At 43.3% G+C, this 27992-nt stretch overlaps 1 protein-coding gene across 3 annotated transcripts; it reads left to right on the top strand.

Annotated features, from left to right (window-relative positions):
• Positions 1–19: 19 nt before the first annotated feature.
• On the top strand, positions 20–27924 carry spire1b (spire-type actin nucleation factor 1b). Of its 3 annotated transcripts, none has more exons than XM_076041037.1 (17): positions 20–724; positions 4574–4602; positions 11018–11248; positions 12445–12570; positions 16436–16504; positions 16752–16916; positions 17026–17112; positions 17907–18036; positions 20854–20904; positions 21807–21973; positions 22082–22199; positions 22308–22450; positions 23921–24058; positions 24208–24278; positions 24373–24400; positions 24749–25080; positions 25870–27924. In XM_076041037.1, exons 1-17 carry the CDS (start codon positions 313–315, stop codon positions 26123–26125), a joined length of 2553 nt encoding a protein of 850 aa, XP_075897152.1. In that variant the 5' UTR covers positions 20–312; the 3' UTR covers positions 26126–27924. The 3 variants fall into 3 exon arrangements, with proteins under 3 accessions (XP_075897152.1, XP_075897154.1, XP_075897153.1); XM_076041038.1 differs by having other exon boundaries at positions 24–724; positions 22082–22175; XM_076041039.1 differs by lacking the exon at positions 20854–20904 and having other exon boundaries at positions 23–724.
• The last annotated feature ends 68 nt before the right edge of the window (positions 27925–27992 follow it).

Raw genomic sequence — 27992 nt, 5'->3', positions numbered from 1 at the left:
GGTGCTGGTCGACGCCACTGAAACACATAGCAGGCAGGCAGCCCTCACACACACACACACACACACACACACACACACACACACACACACACACACACACACACACATACACACACATACACCGCCTTCACTCCGCCTCTGCCGGCGGGAGAGAAAACCCTTCTCCCCTACAGCCGCCACCGCCAACACCGCCGTTGCACTGCTGCCGTTCCGGGGAGGAGGGAAGCAAGCGGGAGCGCATCGATGCCTCCGGGTCCCCTCGACCTACTCCTGTTCTCATCATCGGGCCTGCCGCGCTGAGATAATGAAAGGATGGCCGAGCAGCGATGCGGGGACCACGGAAGGGTGACGGATGCTGCGGCGGCGGCAGCAGCATCAGCAGCAGCAGCAGCAGCAGCAGAGACTCGCCGGGCTGGGCATCACCATCACCACCACCACAGCGCCATGAACCTGACCGAGGAACCGGCCACCGAGTGCCTGTCCCTGGAGGAGATACTGGGACTGTACGGTCAGCCCATCAACGAGGAGCAGGCTTGGGCCGTGTGCTACCAATGCTGCCGGACGCTGGCGAAGGGGCACCGGAGCAGAAGGAGCTCCTCCGCCGCGGCCGGAGCATCAACATCAGCGGCGGCAGCGGCGGCGGGCGCGAGGAGGATCGAAGGACCGGGGGACGTTCGGATACAGAGAGACGGCTCCGTGCGGGTGGAACACCTGGGCTGTGAAGGTAAGACGCGGTTTTAAGACATGGTTGGCCACGCAGCTGTGCGAATCTAGGGCAGGCCAGGCCGCCGCTTACATTTGAATGATGGAGCTGAAGTGTTGTGATTTTTTTTTTTTTTTTTTTAACAGGGCTCTGTAAATTCTAGATGGGTCTGTCAGAGCAAAGCACTATCACCTGCACACTTAAAAAGGATCATTCACAGTCAAACAACGACACCGTTGTTAACATTGTGTTTGTTTTCAGTGCATGTACGCCCCATAATTTGTAATTTACTGTGTGTGTGTGTACAAACATGAATGCAAACATCAGCCAGGTGATGGCTTCATTGCACATGAGCTGACCAGTGATCAACAAAGGAACACCACAGTACAGGCCCCCATTGCTCCTCATCCCATCTTCCTCACCTCAACCAGTGCTTTTACCGAGGGAGGGAGGGCACGTGCACGTGTCATGTGGTTCCCCTTTCTTGTTAAAAGCCTCTCAGTCTGTTTGCCACTTTATATCCGATCAGTGTGTTCATTCTGCTTAGTGTGAGAGGAGAGCATGTGATGTGCAAGGGCCACTGATCAGATCAAGGTGTGGGCGGATATGAGAATAAGATACAGTGCTGGTTTAGCCAGCTGTTATTATGGTCACTGTGTTCATATTGGATGTGATGCAGTCCAGCTGTGTGATTTTTTTATTTTATTTATTTTTTTACTTGCAAGCTGTAAGAATGCACATATTGAGTTGGGGTGGCAATGAAACCAGCTGGGCACTTCTGGTTTGATTTTGCCCAGTATATGGAAGAGTTCCAGTGTTTTCTTGGTGTGTTTCCACTCTAATTTAGATCAAAACAGTTGGATACGCCGCACATTTTCAGCAAATGGATGTGCACCTATTTTAAAAATAAAATCCCCCCAATAGCGTTGCTAATTCGCTGCTATAATCACACGAAGGAATCACACCCAGTGCGCCCAGAGAAGATTGATAAACTGCTTCCTATCTGTCGGCCTAAGCCTGTTAGAGATGATACTTGAGGGCCTGAGGGATGTGCTTTTAACTCGGCCGTAGAATGCTGCTGAGTCAATGTCAGGGATTTTAATTCAAAGGATGCATTGACGGTTCGGTTTAATCAAGTTTCCTGAGCAAATCTTGGAGGCACAGCTGCGCTGATGAGGATGCCGATGGTTGTGACCAGCACGTCTATATGCTCAGTATGAATGGGCTATTTTTAGGAGCATGGAAGCATCCATTAGAGAGGGGAGTCGGGCCTTGTTTTCCCTGCTGCCCGAGCAATTTTTTCTCTCTCCATATTTTTGTGTTAGCAAAAGAGCTGTCAGATTTGCTTTTTGATGATACCATTGTAGTATTTCTTGTTTATAATTTCTACATTGTTACAACACAGGGGAGTCATAAGATTGGACACATTTAATCGCTTTGACTGTGGTACAATGTTTTAAAATGCATTCTGTGCAATGATTTGGCTTTTGAATCAGGTTGCTGCAGATGAAATACAATTTCCACAGCAGTTTGAAAAGAATTCAGCAGAACAAACATCCCTCATTTGCTGTATAGGAGGCATATGTTCACACAGCAGCCATTATTATTCTAAACTGGACGTTATGTAACACTATGAGTAGGTGGAAATAATGTTTTTACATAATTGTGTTGTGAGTTTGTGGTTGGGCTGTTATTAATTAACATGCATTGCTAAACAATATGAAACCCTCAAGCTGCATATTTCAATCAGTTATCCCCTAATCTATACTATAAGCTAATATTTGCATGCATGAGCTGCTGGTTCTTCTTTACATGAAGTCACTGGCGGTTTACAGAGATACCATTTACTTATACTTGGTCTGATGTGTAATTATATTGGAACAGTATGTAACAGAGTAATTTTTCATGCCATGTACGAGTCAAATAGTGCTACACTGTACAGATTGAAATCCCATCTGCTGTCAGTAATTAATTAAACAAAGGGAACCCTACCTTGATATATATATATATATATATATATATATATATATATATATATATATATATATATATATATATATATATATATATATATATATATGTATATATACATTGTTTTTTCCAAAAGATAAAAATCCTCAGCAGTAGGCAAGTCTTTGGTTGGATCGGGTTAGTTGAATGTTTAGGTGGAAACACGTTAATTGGTCTGTTTGTCAAACATGGTCAAAATCGGTCTAAATTCTCTTCTCAAAATCAGCCCCGGCAGCTGGTAGTTGCAGCGTTACATAGGCGCCGTTGTCTTCATATGCTTCCAAGTTAACTGAACAGTGTTTTTGCTGGGCTATGATCAGAGAAAACCACAAGAACTCCTCCATTTCTGGGGGGTACTTTCACAATCTTGTTGTATCATATCCTCAGTTCTTTTCTCAGTCTCACAGGTTCTGCAAAAGTGATTGTACTCAACTTTAAAAAAAAACAAACAGTTTAAGCATCTAGTTTTGCCAGCTTTAATTCAGTTTGTCAAAACCTACATTTAAAAATGACACGAAAAGTAGGACGCCTATTTGCTATGTTGTGAATCAGGTGTATTGTATTGATAAGTAATCTTTTACATCACAAACACGGTCAGGACAGGAGGACACATGCCACAGTGTTACGGCTGTATCATGCAGCAGTTTGGCATGCATACGGTATCTTATGATGCAGTCCACGTCACGATGATGTCAGAGCTGCTGGAGTGTTGCATTGCCGCGCGTTTCAACACAAAAAAGCTGTTTGTCGACGGAGTCATCTGTTTGCAGGATGTTTGTTCGTGGGGTAAAAGCTGTGCGACTGTAGCCCGGAGACACATTAAAGTAGGCCTTCATGTTCAAGTGCCTACATTCACGGATGATTTTTGTCAACATCCGTCACATGCTCCATAGAGCACTGACGTCACGGGAAGAAAACAGGGCTTTTCATTAAAACAGGTCCAGTTTGAGTAACGATGTTCCGGGAACAGCAGGTTTAATGAGTGAAGGGTTTGACTGATGAATAAGATAAGAGTTTGACCGCAGCAAGATGTGGAGAAGACGGCAGAAATTACAACTGTGATTTTGTTTTTTGGTCAGTTCCATTGGTATGGGTCAGTTTGTTCAGAACAGGTATATTCCTGTCCGTATGTAAATTAGCCTACCGCTGCGGTGGATGGCGTGTTTCTTTTCCCATCATGACCAAGCTCATGCCATTTTGAATTACTCACAATATACTGCCGATTTGAAAACATGCATCCTATTAGGTCTCAGCTAAAAGGCGCAGAAAATGCCTCTGCTGTTGTGAAACCTACAGTCAAGGGGAGTCATTGTAGGGAGGTACAGGGTTTTGCCAAGAAAAATAAACTCCTATCTGTGGCCTAATTTTTTTTTAGAGGTCTGCATCATGAATAGCCCTATGCGTTGCTTTAGGTCATGCATATCTACAAAGGTACTGGTAATACTGATAATGAACCCTCCCCCCTGAAAAGAAAATTCTAGCCTTATTTTTAAATGTACTATCGATTTATTTTCCTGAAAATAAGAAAATCTAGGCCTGGTCTTTATTACAATAAACCAGTTCTTTCATGTTCCTACACCTAATTGCTAATTTAGTGTATACAAGTGTTTATGCCCCCTGTAACTACTAGCAATCAAGTAAATGTGCCTTTTTGCTCTTATAATCTGTGTTGTTCACCCTGTTTAAATTTTTGCAGGGATTTCAGTGCACCCATGTTACATGCATGGCTAACATGGATGATGAAAAGCAAAAGCACAAGCAGTCAAGTGTGTGATACAGAACAATGACGTGTGTAATCTGCTTCATGCTTGCGCTTGCATGTACCGCCTGTTATAACACTGTTTCCTTGTTTCCCCGCAGGTAAATACAGCCCTTGCACAACAACGGCGGTAAGTAACCTCCTTTAATAATGTTTACAGTGAGGCCTTTCGCCATCGCAGGATTGCAGTGGTTTCAGGAGTTTTGTGTGGAAATATGTACTTGCGTGCAGTATCAGGCAAGATGAGGAAATAGGAGCAAATAATAAGGAAATAAAGTCTTTGGTATGTCAGACGGAGCACAACCTCACTTACTATTATTACAAGGTAGTGGAAGCAATATGATACTTAGTTTTTTTTGTCAGTCATGTACATTAATAGAATTTTCTTCAATGTTTTTTTTTTTATTACATATACAGTGCAATACAGTTGCTATTGTTTCCTCTGGATACTCCAGAAAGCCTTAATTGCAGGTTGGGAAACTCCGTTGCTGTGTATTGAGTGGGTGGAATGGAGTTAAAGAGCCATTGACATATTAATGAAAGGACGCATCTGGTTGTGTGGTAATACAATAATGAGAGTGTGAACTGAAGAAAGGAGGACATATTGCACTAAAATACGCAACCTCTGTTTGTTTTGGCATCAGCCGGCTGTGGGCAGACAGTCTGGAAATGAGAAATTACGCATACATTGGAAAAGGTGATTTGAAGTGGAACCACTGTCTGACAGCACTGCATGTGAAAAGATGTCTCAAAACAAGATCATATTTTTCCTGGTCCCAATAGATGATCAGCTTTTCATAGACATAAACAACACAACATAATCATCTCTTCATTCCTATTTAAATTCACCAGTAATCACCTTTGTCCAGGTACTGTGATAACATTATGCATCCCAATTAGCCAGGTGAAATGAATTCAGGCATAGCATTTGTTTGGTGCTTTAAAAATAAGGTAGAAAACATATTCTATTGTTTGAACGAGCATGACTGCTGAACATCCTTCTTTACACTGGGTTCGTAGAGAAAATGTACAAACTACCCTGCTCACACACACACGACCAGACATAAGACAGACGTTGCTGGTTAGCCTCCCATACTCTCCTCCCTTGTTCCGTCTCTTCCCAAAGCTCCTCTGCCACAACAGCCTCTTAGCTTCCTGCTCTCTCCACCGGCACAGTGGTTGGAAATGTCACCCAGCCCGGCCCCCTGGCGACGGCACCTCTGGGAGCCGTTTCAGACCTAATTAAAGGGCTCCTGTACAACCGCTCTCTGTTCTCTCATCAGCTGATGTTAATTGCGGTGAAAGTAGCGCGCTGGATGTACTGCATTCTACTATCGCCTTTAGTGATTTGATTTTTTTGTTAGTAGCTGTAGGCCAGAGTGCTAGAGGCTGCGTAATCTCCATGAAGGTGAACTGAAATATTATTGATCCATTTGATTACAGTGAGGATGCTGTTTATGTTTTTGAAGTGGGACTCTGAGTCACACTGCTGTGTAAAAAGGGGCCGCAATACCAGATGGGTGGCAAGTAAAGATCACCGCGGGTAGCAGGGAAGGGAATATAACTGTGCGGGCAAATCCCAGCTAAGCAGCTTTGCCCTAGAAATGAGTTCTTCACAATACAGAGTGTTACAGGGCGGCAGGCAAAACTACAGCCGAGTTATTGGAGCTGCCTGGCGCTCAGGAGCTTGAAACCCTGCCACAGGTGCACTCTGAAAACATACAGTCTGAAATTAGCCCAAAACTGGATGAACAGGAGCGCATGTGTAGTCAGTCGTTTTTGAGTTTCCCTGAAAGCTAACAAGCAAGTTTTTTTTACTTGTAAGAATCCTATTATTTCGCAAAACAGTCTCCTATTAATATGTTGCCTTTTGCCTGGAAACGGAATCACGCCAGCTACTAGTTCGTAACCTCAGAATGTGTGGATTATCCTCAATCACGTTCCCCTCTGTCGGAGTTTAACTGTGCATGGTTCATGGCGTCTTCATGAGCAGGGCTTTGAAGTCTGGGAAGGATTAGAGTTTAATGTCAAATTAATATAAACAGAGAATCCAGTCGGGGGATTCGTTTCCATTTTTCGTAAGAGAATTGGCTGCTTCGCTCCTTATTGAGCAGCACACAGAAAAAAATAACATTAGAAATGGAAGAAATTGTGTTTGCAAGCATTCGTTTTGGGCGCAGTTGTGTGGCAAGTCCAAGGAAAGGAATTTCCGCAGCATGTGTTATGAAATGTGCTTTGATTTGCCTGTTTCCTATCACTTTGGTGACCGCTCTACACAAATAAAGCCAAAAGGTCTTTTGATTTTCTTGCTCTCATCCAACGCTATTGTCATCAATGGATACATTGATTTTTACTTTGATCCAATTAGCTGGTGAATTGGACAAGGAGTTCTGTTTTGGTAGATGGCATTTTCAGACATTTGGATATGAGGACAGATTATTCTGCTTTATCCACATGGTACAATATGACTTTGTAAAATTGAGGTTCTTCCATTTGAGGTTCCCATTTCCTAGTTTGTGCCACCTGCAGGTAGAAATGTGTTAGTAACGAGCTACAGATTTATCAGGAATGTTTTTTGTCGTCTTAAAGCAGACACAAATAGTGAAAACAGTTGAATAAAAGAAAAGAAATGAAAACACTGAAAAAGGCGCTAATCATGACAGATGATTCTTCAGCGTGTTATAATGGTACAAGTATAAAAACTCTTTTGCAAACATTTTTTTTTTTTTTACATTTCAAGCAGAGAGACATTTCCTGGCAGGATATTTCCCTGCTCAATTTCACTGCCATGACCCAGTTGATTTAACCAACTAATGTGTGAATTTACATGCTACAAATCCTCATATTGTTTAGACAATCCCTTAATTCTGAAAAAGAAATCTGCTGACCCTTGTAATCCGCTGCCAGTGTGTTGGTGGTGATGGATGAGAGGCTGCAGAGTAGCAGAGGATAAATAAATGTTTGGTGACTCAGCTTAACTCAGAGTTGTTGACTGCGTAAATTTTCTTGAACCGTGTTGCTCTGCGTAATTTCTCACTGACTCTCCCTGACCACCAGGGTGATACTTCATCTCGCACTATTGCCCCGTTTTTTTTTTTTTTACAAAAGAGACGTCATCACTTCCAGCAACTCGATGGATTTGCATAGTTTAGAGAAGACATACTTTAATGTTTCAAACCTTTATAAATGATACACTGTAATTGGTTACCTAATAAGCACTTAGTATCATTGTTATGTTTTCTTGGCAACATAACCCTCTAGTGTTGTCACATCCAGTCTGATCAGTCATCCCTTTCGGTCACATACAACATCAACTCAAATACTGAGACAAAGCGTTAGACCCCTTCATTGTGTGAGTAAACCGATGTGTTGCATGATGAAGAATTACCGACCAGTCGGTGGATAATTGACAAATCCTCTTGTGAGACTATCGTCATTGCTGCTTCACTCTCATCAGTGAGAATGAGATGAGAATTGAAGAAAATCACCATTGGATCCTATATATATATATTTGTCTTCTTTGAGCCACTGAGGCTTGGCAAACGTTCAGGTGAGGTTATGAGGACAACAGCTTTGGGGAAATGCAGTAAAAAAACAAAAAAACAAAAAAATATCCCTGTGTGCGTCACACTGGGTTGTATTTTTCCGAGCTGCCGTCCTCTCCGTGACAAGAGTGCTGAAATTCCAGCCCAGCCGTTTGAAGTTCTGCTGTGTGTGATGATGGCCACCGCCGCACTTTGCATGGCAGGCAAATCTCCTCTGGTTCACGTCTTCGTCTCTGCTCCTCCCTGCTATCCTTTTTTCCCTTCCAACACCCCCCCCCCCTCTCTCTTCTCCCTCATCTCCTCTTCCTCCTCCCCCCTTCCTTCTGATCCATCTGGTCGATTGCCCATAAGCCTGGGAACCAGTCTGGAAGATTTCTTTTAGGCACAACTGTCCTCTTATTTTTTTTGTCACAATTTGCAGCAGCGCTCTGCAGAGCTGTACTGCACAGTTCTGAACACAAGAACTGAGCACGGATCGGTTCCAATTATGCAAAGGTATTTTCCCTCTTTAATTAGGGGGAGAGAAAACACATCTGTTAAATGTGTGTTTTGGCTTGAAAAATACATAATGCAGGCTGTCAGCAAGGACTTGCATCAGATATAATTATCTTCTGCCCACCATGAGACCTACTAATGGCTTTTATTGCCCAGTCCTGATTTTTACACTTGATATCCCTTCAGGTTTTAATTCAATGTTTCTAATTTGTCTAATTTTGGGACTCTTGTTATATCGTCCTGAGCAGCCGCACCATGGCTTTTACATTGTGCAATTGTTATCAAACTGGAAAGATTACTGCCCTCTTTTCCAAATACAAATAGTATGCATATTTACTATTAGGAAAAGAATATGGAAAAACCTGCATTCTAACATACTGTACATGTATTTTTTTTGACACGCATCCAGAAAGCAGAAGAACTACGTCTTCAGCATACTGAAGTCCTCTGCAATACATTGAAGCAAAGTGTGCGTTTTTATGTTTCCTTCAGTATATGTATGTGTGTGTGTGTGTGTGTGTGCCCGCCCCCACAACCCTGTGGAGCCACAGCTGAGACAAAGAGGTGGCATTCAGCCAAGCAACCCCCCCCCCCTCCCCAGCTCCTATGTGCTGATGGGAGACTGAGGCCCAGATGTCTCATATGACGCCTCCCCTCCTCCTTCTCCGCCTATTAATTTACCTTTGATTATCATTTCCACAGTCACTCCCCCACCGACCCCCCACCCCGTGACCTTTCTGACCCGTTCAGTGTCTCTATCATTTCGCTCTTCCTGTCGTCTGTCTTTGATCCTTTTCTTCTGTCGCCCTCAGTGAAGCCTGAGACTATTTTTTCTCTCGGCATTTTATATGCTGCTTTCCCCCCCACCAAGCCCCCCACGGAAAAAAAAAGAAAAAAACCATCAGGCTTTTCTCAATGCTCAAGGCTGCAGAATAATCCCATGTGTGACTTACTGCTCTAGTCTTTTGTCTCAGCTTTGACATTGCTGCCTCTATGCACCAAAACACCCCAGGGCAGACTGACGCTACAAACTAAGCTGCTCCACATCGACGGGCACCAAAGACCAGAACTGAAAATGTATTCAGCACGAGCTTCACCCAGGAAGTGTGTTTTTCATGGATCGTTTAGTCACTACTTCACTGTGGGCATTTGGGAGTTCTTATTGGTATTGTATGCTAACCAAATAGTTCTCCTCGGTACATAGTGTGTACATTGTGTGGGAGAGTGAGTGCAATATTGTATCGTTGAATTATTGGACTGCATGGTATGGCCTTTATAATTGGTGTATATTTTATCGTACTGCAACAGTGTGGAAAAGCCCGAACAGGGACTTGAGTTGAGAATTAGCATTAGCTTTAAACTCAACACACAACACATCAGCTGCAAGCTTGTATCTATGTTTAAATGCATTGTCCCTGTCAAATAAATAAATAAATAAATAAATACATAAATAAATAAATAGATAAACAAATAAGGGGACCCCACTGATTGTTTATCACATTTAAATTCTAGTGAAAATGCAGTTTTAGCAACAGGAAACATTTCACTGAGAATCAATTTCACTCAGTTCTCTATCTTGTTCTACCAGATGTTTTATTTTTGTTTTTCACTCTTTTAAGTATGACCATACAAATTGAAAATTGTAGCATTCAGCCGTCTCGCCGCTGCTATATCATCTTAGCTTTCCTTGACATTGACTCGGCGTTGTGATAATGTAAAGCTGCATCCAGTCGTTTTAAGATATCAAATCTTTAACCAGCTTCAGGGGGCGTTTAACTTTTGGATCATTGGACCTTTACATTGCACAGCCACATTTCTCCTAATAAACGACCGGCAAAGTTGGCACATGGGACAGAGTCAGAAAGGAGTAGATTTTGCTGATTGAACATGATGCAATCCATCTACACCTGAGATGAAGTGCTGATAGATTAGAGTTACTTCTTGTGGATGCTTACATTGGGTAGGTGCTTACAAGTCACTGTATTTGATGGGCCTTCCCTTGCAAACAGTACCCAAGAGTAAAAATTGCTAATGTTCACCTCAGATGAACGTGACATCTGAATTACATCACGCTTTAAAAGCCTGACCCTACATGATGATGTTGCATACGTCTGTCCATCACAAGACCGCTAATCTGCTCCCAGCGTGAGCCAAAATGCCACAGGGAGAATGTTATTTGCTAGCGTGTAAATGGCAGAGTGGGGTCTTTCGTCAAAGGTCGAGACATGAGGTCACGGCATTACAGCTGTTCAGCTCAGTGCTGGCACACAATGGCAGATCGCATTACATAATAGAAACACAAGTCCGTGTTTGTTTCAGGCATGGGAAGGATGCACAAGAGAAACAAATTGATGCAACCTGTTGCTTAATTAATCCATCTGGTTTGATCATGTTTCACTTGTTTCACAGAGTGTTCTCATTGAAATCTGCAACTGGAAAAAGAAAGAGAAATGTCTTCCAATGCAATGATGACCAACACATCATGCATCTCTTGTGCCTCTCCAGGTGATCGAGTCTCTGGGCATCATGATCTACAAGGCTCTGGATTATGGACTCAAGGAGAACGAGGAGCGGGAGCTGAGCCCCCCTCTGGAGGAGCTCATCGCTTTAATGACCAACATGGTCGACAGTGACACCTGCCCCGACGAAGGCTATGAAGCCCCAGAGGAAGAGGACGAGGCGGAGGACGACCCCGACAACATCAGCAGTGTTCACGGCTACAGAGACATCCTGGAGGTAGGCACTGAAGAAATGTGGCCGGGGCTGTCTTTACTTGTCATTAGACCACATGCTCAGTAGTGGTCGTAGTAGTAGTAGTAGTAGTAGTAGTAGTAGTTGCAATAGTAGTAGTAGTAGTAGTAGTAGTAGTAGGCATTGTGTGGCTGATTAAATCCACTCTCTTGCATGGCAGCCCTCAGATTTTTAAAGTTGATCCTGTCCTGGAAAATGTCTTTACAGCCAGTATGATACAGGCAAAGAAACAATGAATTAAAAAATATACATATATACTTAATTCTTCAATAAAAAACAAGCTCCAATGGAATTTCTACTGTCATATTCTACTGAAGTACTTAGTATGTAAAATGAATGGAGTCCTTGTGATGTCACCCATTGGTGACAAACAATTCTGGTTTGTGTTGAAATTGGATGATTTCATATTCTTTCACTAACTTGTGCTATCAGAGGTGGGCAATGATTAGAGCGTGACTGCAGCATGAGACCCAATTCTGGTCAGCCAGCAAGTACTTGGCTACTAAAAGGTAGCCACGGTCACAACTAACCCAGAACTAGACCACATCTGACAAAACGGACATTAAGGCCTAGTTAAGGATTTTTTCCTAGTGATTTAGACAAGCCAAAAAAAAAAAAAATCCAGTTTGTAAAGGTATGAATTTATTCTTCCTTTCCATGTCATTTTTTGTCATTTTGCAACCATTTCTGGCGGCCTCTGCTGGCCACAAGGTAGAATGCTAATTTTTGGATTTTCCCTTTGGAATTTCCCCTTTGAAAGTGGAAGCACCGTCCATATTTATATACTGTACAGTGGATGGAAGTTTGTCATCAATGTTGTCCTGTGGGGTTTATGTCTCTCTCCCTCACACACACACACACATACACGCACTAGTGGCAGTCTGAGTGGCCTGTTGGTGAACTAGCTGTCATTCTCGTTTGCCATCTCAATGTTTACTTGACTCGCTACACTGACTCGCTGCCCCTAGGTTACCTTTTGCCCCACTGTATTCGAACCATGTGACCAAGAAAACATTATTAAAAAACATAATCCCAAAGGTTGATGTAAAAAAAAATTGACTGTACTTTTATGTTGTCCTGTTATGAAAAAAAAAATCCTAAACATCGTCCTCATTTGAACTATGAGGTAAACAGTCCAGTGTGCACTGAGTGTCCCCCCTGCTTCACTCTCTGCCCTGTAGCTGTGCACGGCTCATCTTCCTGGCCTGTCTGACGCCTCCAGTCACTACCAGGCAGTGTGTCGGGCGCTGTACACAGAAACCAGGGAGCTCCACACTTTCCTGGAGAAGATAAAGAGTGCCAAAGAGGTGAGTTGTCATCTTCATCACCGTCATAATCAATCAAACGCTCATCATGACTGTCATGATTATTATTATTATCTTTTTTTTTTTTTTTTTTTTAGCTTGTATTGTTGTTCTTTTTTCATATATCAGCTGCAGTTTAGCAGATGCCCCTGCCTTCATGAACCCCATGGCAGTGTGAAAACTCTAGATGTACTGTCTTGAAGGTTTTAGGTTTTAGTTTAAAGCTTCTTCAGTTCTGGATGACTAACAACCTTGCCCAACAGAAACAAATTAGCTGTGGTTGTGTGGTGACAGCAGTCCTTTCTGAATACACTTTGCACCTGCAATGAACCACAAATAAGGCAACTTGCAAACGTGGCATCACGGTGGTGCAGTGGTTTGCACTGTCACATCGCAGTAAGAACGACGCGGGTTTGATTCCCGGGCATGGTCTGTGTCTGTTCTCTCCGGGAACTCTGGCTTCCTACCACAGTGGAAAGACACGCACACTCAGACAGGCCAACTGGCAATTCTGTATCGTCCGTTAGTGAGTGGAAAGTGGATGGATGGATGGATGAGCCTAGCAAGGCACCTCAGAGACTGGGGCCCGGAGGGCAGCATGTAATACAGTGTTCAGACAGTTTGCAGTGTGACAGAACAGAGGCAGTCAGCGGATGCACAGAGGACAATGCAGCCGTGGAAATGGCTGTGGAGGGACGGAGGGATGAATGGACACATCAGTGTGCGGTCTATACTCCTCCAGCTGTGACATAACGTCCACAACAACTGACTCACAGCGTATCCGCAAAGTCTCTCGCGCATCAGTTGGCGCTCGTTTTCATTTGTAGCACGTGACATCGGACAAATGCTGAGAATGTGCACCAAATACCTGCAAAGAAGAAAAGGTTTCACAATTATCTTGAATCTTAAATAATTCTTATTTACACTATTTTTTTTTATTAATGGTTGCATTAACTACTTTACATGTTCTATAATTGTCCCCTAACAGTTTCATAGCTTTTGTGAGTTGTATACATTTACATGTGTATTTTAATTGACACGGATACAGATTTTTTATACTTTACTTTCCATTTTTGTTTTTCTCTGATTTCAACGTGCATGGAGTTCGACTGGCAAAAAGGCAACAGGGAAATATTTTCACGCCATTACTTATTGCTGGACTTATTAACTGCATTTTATCACTTTATGAAATATTAAATATGCTACATTTTGTTTTTTTTTGTTTAACTAAGTGAGGGTCTCCCCTGATTAATGAAGAACGAATAAAGTATCATCATCAAGATTCATTTGGCCAATTCCAATAATGTCAGTCAGAAATTCCTTTAGTGAGGTAACTAGAATGATATCATCGGAAACGATTCAGGATTTGATTTGACTCTCTCCCTTCACAGCACACTTGGCATAAGAAAGGTTCAGAGAGTTTCCAGACAGCTCATAAATTTGAAAGTTCAAAGTTCAAACGCATGATCGCCACAAGTGATGTGCGTGCACATCACGCACAACCTTTCAGACCTCAGTAAGTTAGCGCCTGAGCGAAATATAGCCGTAAAGTCACTACATATAAAAGTCACCCTGTACTACCATGTACTAACAAACCATTCTGGGGTCAGAAACAGCACATCGGTGCTTTGAGCGGATCCCCTGAAAATGTTTGTTTCAACTGATATTTTCCTGAGTAAAAACATGGACAGAAGACTTGCATTTTTACATAGTTGAACAGATCTCCCACACGACTCTATAAGCTTTGTCCATGTGAGGGTGTGTCTCTGGTACAACGTGCAATGATTCAGCCACTACGGTAAAGTGCTCAGCCTGAAACAGCGAACGGATGAAAATAGCCGATATCTCCAGCTTTCGTGCGAAAGGTCCTCTTTCCTCTTGCTGCGGAGTAATAAAAGTGGGCGATGCAGTTGTTTGGATGACGGGCCCTGCTCCTGCCCGCCGCCCGCTGACAGGACAGAGTGGGTCTCTGTGAGGGAGGTTGACAGAGATGTCAGACAGAGACGGAGAAGCCCTGTGGATGCGCTGACTCTCGGAGAGTTCAGGTTCTCTCAGCTGAAACCCAAACAGGCACGATGGGAATAATCGCGTGCAGCCGGAGGTCCGTATGTGCTGGCGGGAATTTCTGCTCTTGTTTCTTACCCTGTTCAAATACCATAGAGGATTAAAATCCTCCCGCAGCGTGTTTCTGGTGCGCCGCTCGCTGTGGGTCATGTGACCGTGTTCGGGAAGGCGTCTGGCGTCTTGTTCCACTCGCTTCCTTGTTATGCGTAGCAGGTTTTTACAGCTGCGGTGTTTAACAATCCCAGCATTATCCGCCAATGAAATTGGTTGAGGGGAAATTGCAATGGGCCCATAAAGCATTTGTCATGTCAAGGATGGACAACGTGATCATTTTCCAATCAAGTTCCCACGGAGACTGTTTCTCTTCAACTTCTTAAGGCTGTTTGGCTGCATGGCTGAGTCTCTGAGTCATTTTCTTACTTTGTTCCCACCCCCCCGGGCCATTATGGAACTCAGCTTCCATTCCCATGAGTTGTGTGTGTGTGTGTGTGTGTGTGTGTGTGTGTGTGTGTGTGTGTGTGTGTGTGTGTGCGCCAGTTTCAGGCTTCCGTCCTGCTATACAGCACTGCTGCCGAGCGGGTAATGCATCTGAATGAATAGAGGGGATTTGGTCGGTTATGCAACTCACAGGGCCCTGACTGCCGGGTCAGAAAAAGGCTCAGAAATCCACCTAATGAAGAGGACAGATGCAGCATGTTTAACTCAAGCAGTGTTTGCAAATGATTGTGGCTTTGGGGAAAAAAAAAAAAAAATCAAATCCAGTTGTAAAGACAGATGCAGTCGAGATGTGTGACAAAATCAAGTGCGCAGAACACGCTTCTCCGAACACGCTTCTCAGTTGACGTTACAAATGTCAGACGTTGTTACGTGGCCTTCAAATGCAACCTCACTCTGACTTGACTCTCCTATGGTCATTTGTGAAATAGCATTAGTGCTGCTCCTGCCATGCAAAGTATTGTGTTGCGTTAGGATGTGCTGCTCCTAGCAGAGGCGGAGTCTGATCCCATATGAACGCCTATATTTTTATGCACGCATGCATTCGTGCATGTATGTATGTATGTAAGCTTTACATTGCGTAAACAGTCCTCAGCACCTCCCCCTCCCCCTCTGGCCAGTCTGTCAGGTTGAACTGTGTTGATCCTTGGCTGGGGATCAGCCACGGCTGCCAAGCAGTCGCTTTGTTGCTGCAAAGAGGCCTTCTGCTGCTGCTGCTGCTGCTGCAGATAAATTAGTGGCAATTATTAATACCAATGACAGGAATTGAACAATCCTACCAATAGAATATTGACAAGGAGATTACTTAATGTGCATTTGCAGTGTTGCGATGCAGCACGTGCATGGTTTTCCATATGTTTGAAGAACTAAAGGCAGAAAATAATGTGTTTGGTGCATAACACTGCAATATACCAGAGGCAGTCTGTGAGAGCTTCACTGCTGGGACGTGAAATGCCTCATTCGCACCAAAAATATTAACGAGATAGAGATTCGGAGTTTGCTTCCTTCCTCGCTTCAGTTCGCTCTCTGCTAGTCTCTCTGACAGCCCGTCCACCGCTGAACTCAGCAGCAGGAACAGCAGAGGAATCAGCCAGGCTGTCAGTGTTAGGCAACACGTTAATAGCCTCACGTCGTGCAGTTTCAGGTTCACTCATAGTTCAGGATGGAGGAGCCGTGCCCTCACTTGACTTCTTCCTTTGGTCGGAGAGAATGTTTGTATCCTATGAAACAAAGACAATGTGAGATATGGAAATCTGACTTTTGGACAATTACAGATTATAGTTAAGTCGATTCCATTTTCCCTCACCAGAACCTCCGGAAAATGGAGGACTCAGAGGAGCCCGGCCGAGACCTGAATGAGCTGCAGAACGCTGACTGGGTAGGCTTCCACACCCTTGACCCCTGACCCCTGACCTCTCTCCTCAATCCTCAACGCCTGACAACAAAGTTATCCAAAGTGCAATGAAACACATTATATACTGTATTTGGGTTTAATATAATCAAATCTCTATTGCTATATTTTTTTTGCACGCAAACAAAAACACCATCGCCGTCATCGTTGAAATGAGGCGTTTCACATTTTCTCATTCCTCTTTCCTTACGCTGCCCTTCGACCGGCCTGCCAGGCTCGATGCTGGGTTCAGGTGATGAGGGGCCTGCGCGATGGAGTCAAGCTGAAGAAGGTGCAGGAGCGCCAGTACAACCCCCTGCCCATCGAGTACCAGCTCACCCCCTACGAGATGCTCATGGACGACATCAGGGCCAAGCGCTACAAACTGCGTAAAGTCATGGTCTGTGTTGCTGCCCCCCCCTAACCCAGCACGCACACAGTCATGTCTTTCTCAAGTAGCATTGATTGAAAGAATGAATTTGTGCCTTTGCACTCTGGTGGCATTTCAGGTCAATGGAGACATCCCCCCCCGATTAAAAAAGAGCGCTCATGAAGTGATCCTGGAGTTCATCCGATCCAGACCACCTCTCAACCCTGTAAGGACACAACCACACAAACAATGGAAACTTTACCCCCAATAGATGAATTATTACCCAACACATACTTACAGCCATTCCCAGTACATCAAAGTAGACAAAATACCAACAAGTATTTAATAAAAACAACATATATTACCGGTCAAAAGTTTGGACCCACCCTTTAAATTGAATGCCTTTTCTTTCATTCTCATGACTATTGACATTCCAGTTTCTCACTGAAGGCATCAAAACTATGTATGGACACACATTGAATTATATAGGAAACAATTAAAGTGTAAAATAACTCAAATAAGTTTTATAATTAAATTCTTCAAAATGGCCACCTTTCATAAAAAAGCATATTTAGAATCATTTAACATGTTTTTCTTTGCTGCATAATTACAAATATCTTGCTCATATATTTTATGTCTTCAGTATCTATCTGCAGTGTAGAAAGTAGTGAAGATAAAAAATAAAATGCATGAGAAGGTCCAAACTTTTGATTGGTAGTGTACTTAATTCTAGCTATCGTAATTTTTCAGCATTGTTGAACAGCTTGTGCTCCTCTCGCAAAGTTCAAAATTGCCTCTTTGCAATTGAAGTTTTTCGCAGCGCACTAAATCAGGAAGGAAAGGCTGCAGCAGCCACCAGATCTCAGGTGTAAATCTGACTGCGGAGCTTGGAGTTGCAGTTTCAGTGGGCGGCTCCGGGCTCCATGCCCCGACGAGACGGACTGCCGCAGGGGGAAATGAGGAGGAGTTGACAAACAGCTCTGCAGGCCATAAACCTAACTGCGCTCCTGTTGGTGGCAGGTATCGGCCCGTAAGCTGAAGCCACAGGCGCAGGCTCCGCCCACGCTGCACGAGCGCATCCTGGAGGAAATTAAAGCCGAGAGGAAACTGCGACCGGTGTCGCCCAGTGAGGTCCGCAGGGGGAGGCTCGGTAAGGAAACCTGCTGCTTCTTTGTTCCACCACAAAAAAAAACTTGGCTAAATAACATCATGTTTTTGTTAAAAATGCTTTAAGCTTAAATATGGTGGTAAATGAACTCACACACTTCACAAACACACAGTTCCATCATTTCAAGCTAACTGCTGCTTGCAATTTTCAGCCCTGTTTTTTATTTATTTATTTTGCCTTGGCTGTTGAAGCTAATTCTTCCCAATATTTCACTCTTGCACCCTAATTTGTCTTAATGCTCTGTCGTGGCTGTTTAGTTGAAGTTGTACATGGACAATAATGCTAAGTGTGTGCAATTCCATTAACGCCACTCATGCTTGAACCTCAGCTGCACTATCAGTGATCTCCCACCACTGGCTGTGGACTTCTCCCAGAAAAGTCTGTTTTTTTTCCCTTTGGTGATGTGAAACTAGACAACAACCATGTGATGCGCCTGCTTTTGTTTGACTGCACTAACTCCTAACATAATCAATCCCTCAATCTCAACCAATGACTGTTTCTCATTGCAGTACTTCTGCCACTTAGCATGTCTTTCAGTTTTGATGCGTCAGGTATAGTCTGCCTCGCTGCTTTCCTGCTGACCTCCTGTTCCTTTGAATCGCCTTATTTTCCGCCGCTCAACTGCCCTCCCCGCCTTCCACGCACAGCACACACATCAATCATCCATTGCCAACACACATCTCCTGTCACGCTTCAGTGGTTGATGTTGGTTGGCCAAGGCCTGCTGAGGTGAAAAGAGTGGTGATGAGAGACACTGGTTCGCATTGGGTCGCACCCATTGACAGGATATAAAGATGGACGTTGTCATTGTGACGTCACCCATTGCTGTGCGAATACCGTTTTGGAAGCCCTAGATATTTAACAATATCATGGTCTTACAGTCAGCGACATTGAATTTCTGTTTTTAAAACCAGAAGTTTCCATATTTGGATGTGTGGGTGGTACCAGAGGTAAGCAATGGTTTGCGCAGTCTACTTTGTGGCCATTTTTACCTAAAATTTGACCAAATCAAAGAAATTGGACATAATAGCTCATTTTATTTTTCTAGAGATTCAGACCAACATTTTTCTCACCTATTTATAATAGTTTGAATTTAGATCTTCTTTCCTTATTGACAAACAATTCTTAGTCTTTTTGCAACCATCTTTGGCGGTTCCTGCTGGCCAAATGATAGAATGCAGGTGTTTGGTACTCACGGAAGCTCTGCCCAACTTTTTAAATGAATTTGCTTTTTGCCAATCGAGTTAAAGAGACAGCACAAATTTCTCATTGGCCTGGCAATGGAACACTGCTGCGAGCTATGAATGCTGCATTATTTATGAAGCACTGACACAGACAGTGTTTAAGAGCTGCATCCTTGGTGAGGACAGCTTATCCTCGTGTGCTCTTCAAATCTTTCATCGAGGACATCATGTGATGGCATAATCTGAATGAATGACAGATCAGCTCGCCATTTCTGCAGTACAAACAAAACAAACAGCCCTGAATTCTATCCATGCTAAAGTGATTCTAAGGCACGGGTTTGGCCAGTCACGGTTGCTGCAGTAATGCAAAACTCGTGTGCGTGTGCAGCCAGAGCTTGGTCATCAAAGAAGAGATGAAAGACATCCTGCCACCCATGCCTTCAAGATTCATCAGTTTCCTACAGCAGGGTCTTTATACTCCACTGGGACATGGCAGAATTTAATCAGCACACAGATGAACAAGAGTGCAGCCTCATCCTCTGCACTAGAATGCGAAACGCTGAGTGAGTGATTTGTTCTCTCAGTTGTGACAGACAGGTGGCTGTAAATTTCTACAGCCAAATCATGGGAGGGATTAGATTGAGGCAGTGGAATCACAATAAAGATGCACACTGCTGCTTAGGCACAAAATCAGTGTCTCTCATCTCACATGTTTTATCACCTCACAATTGTTCATTTTGCTTCTGATATTCTGTTTGCCCCTCAATATCTGTATATCTCAGTGTGCACTTTGACTTTCAGTTTTCTCCAAATCTCAGCCATAACTGTCGTCGAAGTTTAATCACAGAAATGCAAAATTATTCTTGAAGTAGACAATATTCCACAACTGTTGGTAATAAGTTGTACACTTTGATTGTTTGTGTGTGATGATGTTTTTCCTCCAGTGATCTGTAACATCCAAAAACATGTTGGCAACTTGAACTTGGCAACAATGGATTCACTAATATATTTTAATATATTTTACATATCTAGCATTACCAGAGAAGATCAGCACCATAACTCAGATTATAACTCTGCAATAAATCTGATCCAAGAACCAAAGTGATAGCTTAATTTGGTTAAAACCCAAAGCAATGTAAGACCCACCAGCATTGGTCATGGGAATTCAATAAATAAACAAACATGAGAAATTACAAGCTAAAACTTCCTTCTCCAGTTGCTCGCTATTCAAAGACCAATTCAAATATCCACCTCTCTATAGAGTCATACAAATCTGTGCAGATAACATGAAAACATCATAATTAACTAGTAATCTTTGACGTGATGCACAATAATATGCCAGTGAATTCCTTCTGTGTGTTAAGTCAGGTTAACTAATTTTGTTTTGTGGCTCCAGGCCCAAAACACTTGGAAAGTAAGTGGCTTGCTTTTCTAATTTTCTGCCTGGGTGCCTCAGACAGCAAATGGCTCATTACTGAGGTGCACTCCAGACAACAAAATACCACAAAAATAGTCGAAATTACCAGAGTGCAATGGCTGTACTTATCTTGACATGTGATTGGTGTCTAATCAAGCAAGTGACAAGATTCTAACGATAAAGAGGTGTTCCTTTTAGGCGTTTGCAAAACTCGAAGTATGCCACAAGATTTGTTCCGTATCGGACTAGGTAAAGTACAAGCTGCTGTGGCCTGGATGCTGTTGTTTATCCCCCAAACATAATGGCTTTGTCTGTCCACCTCCTCGGCTGCGAACTAACATTCCCCTACCTAGAATATTTGAATATCAAAACCCAAACAGAGCACAGGTCAGATCCTTTTTTTATTCTGAATAAAAATGAGTAGCTAGGTTTTTAGCGATGAGTCTCTGAGCAACAGAGACAGGAGAAGTCGCAATGTCGTCTAGATATTGGTCACCCAGCCAAGAGACTAAACACAGGACAAAGAGAAATTACAGGGCTTTAATAGATCCAACTTCTTCAGCTCTTCAGCTCTCTTTGGACAGCTCTTCTGCTTCAATCTCTTCTTTTCAAACCTTCTTTTCTGACTTTCTGCACCCCAACGAACAGCAGTTAGTCATTTTGTCAGATAGTTGATGGTCACAAATTGCTATAACTGTGGACATAGTAACCACTGAAAGGTACAGTGACCCACTTTGTCTGTTTAAAAGATCCAACTCTCAGCAAATTGTAGCTCTCATGGTGTAAGTAAGAAAAAAATAAACTCTTTCAGAGTTTAGAAGTTTAGTATTCCATTAGAGAGGCATCCATGCTCTGTGTTTAACATCAGCCTGATCCTCTGCCTCCCCTCAGACCAGCTTAACTCACCCCTCCTGGGCCTCCCTAGGTTTAGATGGATCTCAAACCTCAAGCCTCTGCTGAGATTAATTGCATCTTTGACACAACTGAGAAAATCCAGCGTGATTTGAACGCAGCGAGCTCTCGTTGAGCCAAACAGTCTGAGATACTAAAAGAACAACAAAGGATGCAATGAATCAGATGAGTATGAAGGTTGAGGTCCATCTCAAATGCCACTTCCCCTTTTGTCTAAGCGGGGCTCGTTTTGTGTGCAGATGATCAGTTCAGTCCCTATATGGGAAGGAGATCGTCCAGCACCATGTCTCTCAACAACAGCTCAGCGTCTCCCTGGGAGGAACCGTCAGGGTCTCAGTCTGTACCTCCAAGGAAGAAGCTCCTGAAAGCTCCCAGCCTGGCTGAGCTGGACAGCTCCGACTCTGATGTCAGTATGACTATGTTGGGGTTATTTTTATTTGATGGATGGACCATCACACTATACCTCTAGCATGTGCAGGCGAAAATAATGCATTTCTTATGTATTGTACCCCAGGATGATTTTGTTGGGCGCAGATCAATAAGCAGCTCCAGCGTGGCTACATCTTTGATGGATGACACGTCCCCGGAGTCGACAGTGGGAAAGAAAAGTACAAAAAAAATTCTGTTACATTGTAATAACTACGTCAATCAAGCTATTTGAAAAAAAATAAAAAAGATTAATTTTTGAAGTTAGCATTTGCAAGTTAGATTCATTTTTGTTTTTTTTCCTTCCTCAACAGCGCCCCCCATGTTCCTGCCCATATCCTCGACACCCCAGCCAGAGCGGCGTCAAACCCCCCAGAGGAGACACTCCATTGAGAAGGAAACCCCGACCAATGTTCGACAGTTTCTGCCGCCCACCAAACACAGCTCCAAGTCTCTGGTGAGTGTATGCATCGTATCCTCAATCAAGCACATTTCACATCAGATGGTTCAGACCAAGTGGCACAGCGGTGCAGTGGTTAGCACTGTTACCACATAAGAAGATGGGCTGTGGGTTCAATTCCTATGCTTGGGGCCGGTTGGAACTTGCAGGTTCTCCCGGTGTGTCTGCATCGGTTCTCTTTTGGCACTCCGGCTTCCTCCCACAGAGATAAAAGACAGTCTACATTCGTCTAGCCAAGAGTCAAACACATCCAGCTCCAGCTCAGGTCACGCTGACATGTAACCAGATAATGTATAGTACTTGCATGCAGATAAGATAAGGTCAGACAAGGAGACGATTTACGGAAGAGACTGGATAGAGCTTATAGGGGATTCAGCTTGTCATTATTCCACTACACCTCGCCGGGGGACAGCTGCAGTAGGCTCCAGCAAACTCCTGCGACTCTGAGTGCAGGAGAAAGCAGGTGCAGAAGAAAAATTATTAATTAATGAATGGGTCAGACCAAGTCATTTGATTGGACAGGGGGGACTATCGCTACTGTGGGGGAAAAAATAGCTTCACACTCAGGGTTCTGCTCTTGCACTAAGTATCAGCTCCCTCTTTTAAAGCAAGGATTCAATTGTTTTTTGTTTTTTGTTTTATGTTTTTTTTTAAGGATACCCTCTCAATCGCGAGGGCCAGATGACTTTTTCTCATGTATCCATCTGGTAAAAAGAAAAAAAAGCCCATAAACAGCATTTGTAAAGAGGCGATATACTGGGGCTGATTGCAGGGGATAGGCTGCAGGTGTGCTGATTAACTAAGTGAATGCAGGTGTGGCCTGAGCAGAAGAAGGCTCCGCAGTGTAAAGGTGCTGAAATTAGAGTGAGTGACTGTGACAGATACAACATGCACTAAACTCAACTGATTTCAAACCAGCCTAAATTTTGCCCAATTTGGTCATTCAGCCCAACCCAGTATTGAGCTGCAAAGTGAAAGCCTTAAATGGACCAGTTTGGCAGGAAACCTCCTAATCTGGCAACACAGCAAGGAATCCTTGAACGATTGAAAACACTTTCTGTTAAAGGGGGTTTGGCAAGATTTTAGACTATCGAGAATTTAGAAACTGAAAAATGTGGCGAATTTAGCAGCAAGCAAAGTTAATATTTGTAGTTAGTCTTCAACAACCTCGAGCCCTGTCAACAATGATTGCATTCTCAGGACATGAAAGCAAGGACTGGGCCACCTGTCTCAGCCCGATTTTGTCCATTATACATGCGTGCACTCAATCACAGGCACATATTTGGACTCTTGACTAAAAAAGCATTCTGCTCACACAAGCTAAAATCATGAGGTGGCGAAAGACAGACGTCCAAAGCGTGTGTCAGGCGGCAGGAGAGTGAGAGTTGGCAGTCGCGCAAATGTCGTGACTCAGATTAGTAGCAATAGTTCTGCTTTTATCCATGAGCTACTTGTGCGTTTTCGCAGGAGGAATTCTGCTTCCCCGTTGAGTGTCTATCTCTGACAGTGGAAGAGGTGATGCACATCAGACAGGTGCTGGTCAAGGCAGAGCTGGAGAAGTTCCAGCAGTACAAAGACATCTACACTGCAATGAAGAAGGGAAAGGTAACATCCGCTTTCATGAGACCATCTTCATTAGCGCAGGACCTGGGCCTTTGTATTTCCGTTTCACATTAAACGTCAACAGATTCGAATTTTGGAATCTTTGCTTGCACCCATTCCTCTGACATCAACCTCCTTGTGTTTTATTGCAGCTTTGCTTCTGTTGCCGAACTAAGAGATTCTCCTTTTTCACCTGGTCCTACATCTGCCAGTTTTGCATAAAGTAAAACATGTCGTCTTTACCATTTCAAATAAGGTTGAACCTGAGCGACCCGAGACCGTTGTTGCTCATCACCTTTTCTGTTTGTCCCTCACAGGCCTGTGTGTTCACAGTGCTGCAAAAAGGTAGGTCTGTTTCTGAGACGTGAGAATTCAAACTGGCAGTTCATTTTACTGATTAGTGAGCTGACAGTGTTTTGGTTCATGTTGTCAAAATCGATTTTCCTTCGTTCATCCTTTGTTTGTGATGATGTGCTGGAATTTCACATGATGGTTAATCATGAGCCAGGCTTTGCTGAATAACAATCGGCTTTCATCAACTTCAGTCAACTCTTTGCAGCACGGCTACAAGTTATTTTGTTCAAGAAAGGGCAGAAAAACAAAACAGTAAAGTAAAAGTGTTGTTGTTTTTTCTGCTTGATTCTTGATTATCACTGGTCCTCTTCCTCCAGTAATGACTTTTATCTCCAACAGATGCGACTGCCATCCAAACCTTATTCCAGCTTGCCCATCTACTCCATCGGCTCAACCAAAACTCTGCCCAGGGAGAGGCTAAGCGCCATGGCTTCTGTGGGACAGGCGCTCTCCGTGGCTGGAGGGTCGGCGCTGTCAGCAGAGAGTGGCGCCGCAGCGCCTGTGGTGACACAACGAGCGACAGCAGGAGCGTCCAAAGGGCCTGAAAAAGGAGCAGCAACAGGAGCAGCAGCAGCAGGAGCAGGAGCAGGAGCAGCAGCGGCAGCTGCAGGCAAATCCGAGAAGTCCTCCGTCAGTCCTCGACGCCACAGTATACAGAAGACCATGTCCAAGTAAGACCTGCACGAATATTTATAATATTGTCAGTCTAGCAACAGATAATGCGATGACATAAGATGTTGCATCCTGTGCAAAAGCTAATAGACAGTGAAACATTCACCATAACTGAACAATACGGTTTTTGAATTTGTTCTTTTGGCATTTGAAGTCTATGTTCACACGGGTGAGATTTGATATAAGATGTTGCTAAAGTTTTGTTGACCATTGCAGGTCACACACTCAAAATAAACAAAATGCTAGAATATCTATAAATTGCCAAGGTCGTAAATGATTGAGGTTGCGGGAGCACGTTGACTTTTAGAGTCAGTCAGGATTCCAGATCCATTAACTCAAAACATATTAAACTTTAATACTTTTACTTTTCTGAAAGTGTGTCCTAAAGTAAACGGCGCCTGGGGTTTGTTTGTTTGTTGTCTTTTTGCATGTATATGGAAGGTGCAACAAAACTTTTTGATTTGGGTTTTTTTGCAAAAGGCCGTAAGCAGCGGGCTAAATATGCTAGTGTGTAAGTCTTTGCAATGAGGCAAAAATAATAAATAAATAAATAATCAAATACAGGACCCATACATTTTTTTTTTTTTTTTTTTTTTAATGAACTACTACCACAGAAAAGAAAAAAAAGGTTATTCCTCATTCTCCTGAATCCTACAATCCTTACATTTGAAATCATGACTCCAATTGAAAATACAATAAGTTTGGTCAGTTTTTTTTAAAGGCAACAAAAACGGTTGTGTTCACTGAAATTACCGACACCAAAGCCGCCTCTCTTGCGTTTGTCGAAGGTTGTCTAAACACGGCTCCCTAAAGTCCCACGAAGAGCTGGAGCTTCCCCCGGAGCTGACCGAGGACTGGGCCACCATGGAGGTGTGCGTGGACTGCAAGAAGTTCATCACTGACATTATCGCCTCCAGCAAGCACAGCCTGTCGCTGGCCACCAAGAGAGCTCGCCTAAAACGCAAGACCCAGTCCTTCTACATGTCCTCGCCCAAGGGGAGGGAGGAGTACCGGCCGTCCGAGCGGACAATCAAGGAGATCTAGAGGGAGCTCCGCCCCGCTTCCGACTGCCTCCAGCTCCGATGGCACAATCGTAAAGACTCGACACTGGACGCGACCTCTCTGCTCATGTGTTCCTCGGCCGCTCGCGATGCCGGGACGACCGAGCTGAGCTGAACCTCAGTGGTGGACGGTTTGGTTTCGTCGCTGCGTCCTGATCATTGTGAGCAGCCCATTCACTCAGCAGGACACTTTAAGAAAAAAAGCCAATGCTTCCTTGACCCTTCATCCCGAGCAACTGTCTTTGACTCTGATGGCACATCATCGTGGTCCAACACAATTCACACTCTAATCAATAAGCACAAGAGGGACTGATGTGTTTCTGACCTTCCAGCAGGGGGCAGTGTGGAATATCAAACTGTACAGTTTCTATGGTTATCTTTTGGTTCGTGGCTTTTTTTTTTTTTTTAACTTTCGGTACAGTAAATGATTGTTCAATGGAAGATCTTCTTTTATAATTTACAAGGTCATCTTACTGATGATGCTCAAACAGAGCTTTGGTTTATTTTACCAGGACAAAGCAAACTAAAAGCATTCCGTCATTCTCAACTTTTCACATGTCATCTCATCTGTTATTTCTTCATGCATTTGGGAAAATGTGTATTTTATTTTCTGATTTAGTGCCAAATAATGATTTCACTCAAATCTCTATGCCACACGAAGAAAACTTTGCTGACTTTTGCTTCCCTTTTATTACAGCACAATGTTTTAACCCTTTTGCTTCTAATCCATTGATATCTCTGTTAACAATTCAAATAAATGTGCACTAACGTCTTGATAATTTGATGTTGATATCTGTCAAATAATGCAATATTACATGAGATCATACGTTTCTCATTCTGCCCTTTTTAAATAGTAGGTGAAGCACAAGCTGAAAAAAAAACCCCGTCAACATTGAAATTTTTTTTTTTTCATTCAACTTTGAATTTTGCACCATAATGCTAATACTTTGTAATGTAGCTGGGTCGCAGAGATTTCAATTCTGAAATTAGGATTTGACAGGTTGAAACCACGACAGTGAAAAGGCCGATGAACAACCTCATGTCTTATAGTGAGACGCCGATACACCGGCTACTGGTGTCTCTCACTAGTATATGCATACTTCTTCTTTTCAGACTTGCCTTGACACAGTTCGCAGGACATATCTGCATTTTATTTTTTAAAAATGGTAACAAATGTGTTGTTTGTTCTTGTGCATTTAATAGGCAATTCATAGTCACACAACATATTACGTTGACGCTGTTGAAAGATATACACCTCACGTGGCAGTTAATTTTGCAGGCCAAATAATTAACTCAACTGTAATCGTTCTTAAATCGTACTTAAGTCTCAATAAAAGCCTCCATCATTCCGAATCCTGTCGGTGGGAAGAATGGACAGACTTGTGGACGCTGTCTCCAGTTCTTCTTCACCTTCCTCATCTTCATCCTCAAGATGTTTCTGCCTTAACAGCTGCCTTTTGTTAGTACACTCAGACGTTGAACAGTCCTCTACTGTAACTGTACATACATTGTTTATCATTCCAATGTTTGTCCGTGAATCAACTGTGTGTTGCCTCGGCGGTATCTCAACAGTGAGGGTTTGGGTTATGTGTGTGTGTGTGTCACTGAGAGAGGGTACGGCGTGATCAGGGGAGGACTTCCGCACAAGAGAGCTCACACAGTGTGACGGCATCGTGCATGTACTACAGTGTAGCCTCTACCCTCAGCCTGTATTACCTTTAAGCTGTAACTCTATGTGGAGAGTGCAACAAATGATGACTACAACAATAAATTGTAATGCAGTACCTAGTCAGAAATCTCATTTCATCTCAGTTTCATTTTTGTTTCCTTTCTCCCTTCGCAGTATCTTT

The sequence above is a fragment of the Nelusetta ayraudi genome, unplaced genomic scaffold (genome assembly GCF_046127955.1).
Source record: "Nelusetta ayraudi isolate G7.1 ecotype Tasmania unplaced genomic scaffold, CSIRO-AGI_Nayr_v1 ptg000063l, whole genome shotgun sequence".
NCBI lineage: Eukaryota > Metazoa > Chordata > Actinopteri > Tetraodontiformes > Monacanthidae > Nelusetta > Nelusetta ayraudi.
This window is presented reverse-complemented; position numbering and strand designations above follow the sequence as displayed.

Excerpts from the sequence above, each read along its gene's own strand:
- spire1b (XM_076041037.1), top strand. The coding sequence starts at position 313 with ATGGCCGAGCAGCGATGCGGGGACCACGGAAGGGTGACGGATGCTGCG. Across the intron at positions 20,905-21,806 it reads TTTGTTCCGTATCGGACTAG|ATGATCAGTTCAGTCCCTAT; the intron begins GTAAAGTACAAG and ends TTTTGTGTGCAG. Across the intron at positions 21,974-22,081 it reads TGGACAGCTCCGACTCTGAT|GATGATTTTGTTGGGCGCAG; the intron begins GTCAGTATGACT and ends ATTGTACCCCAG.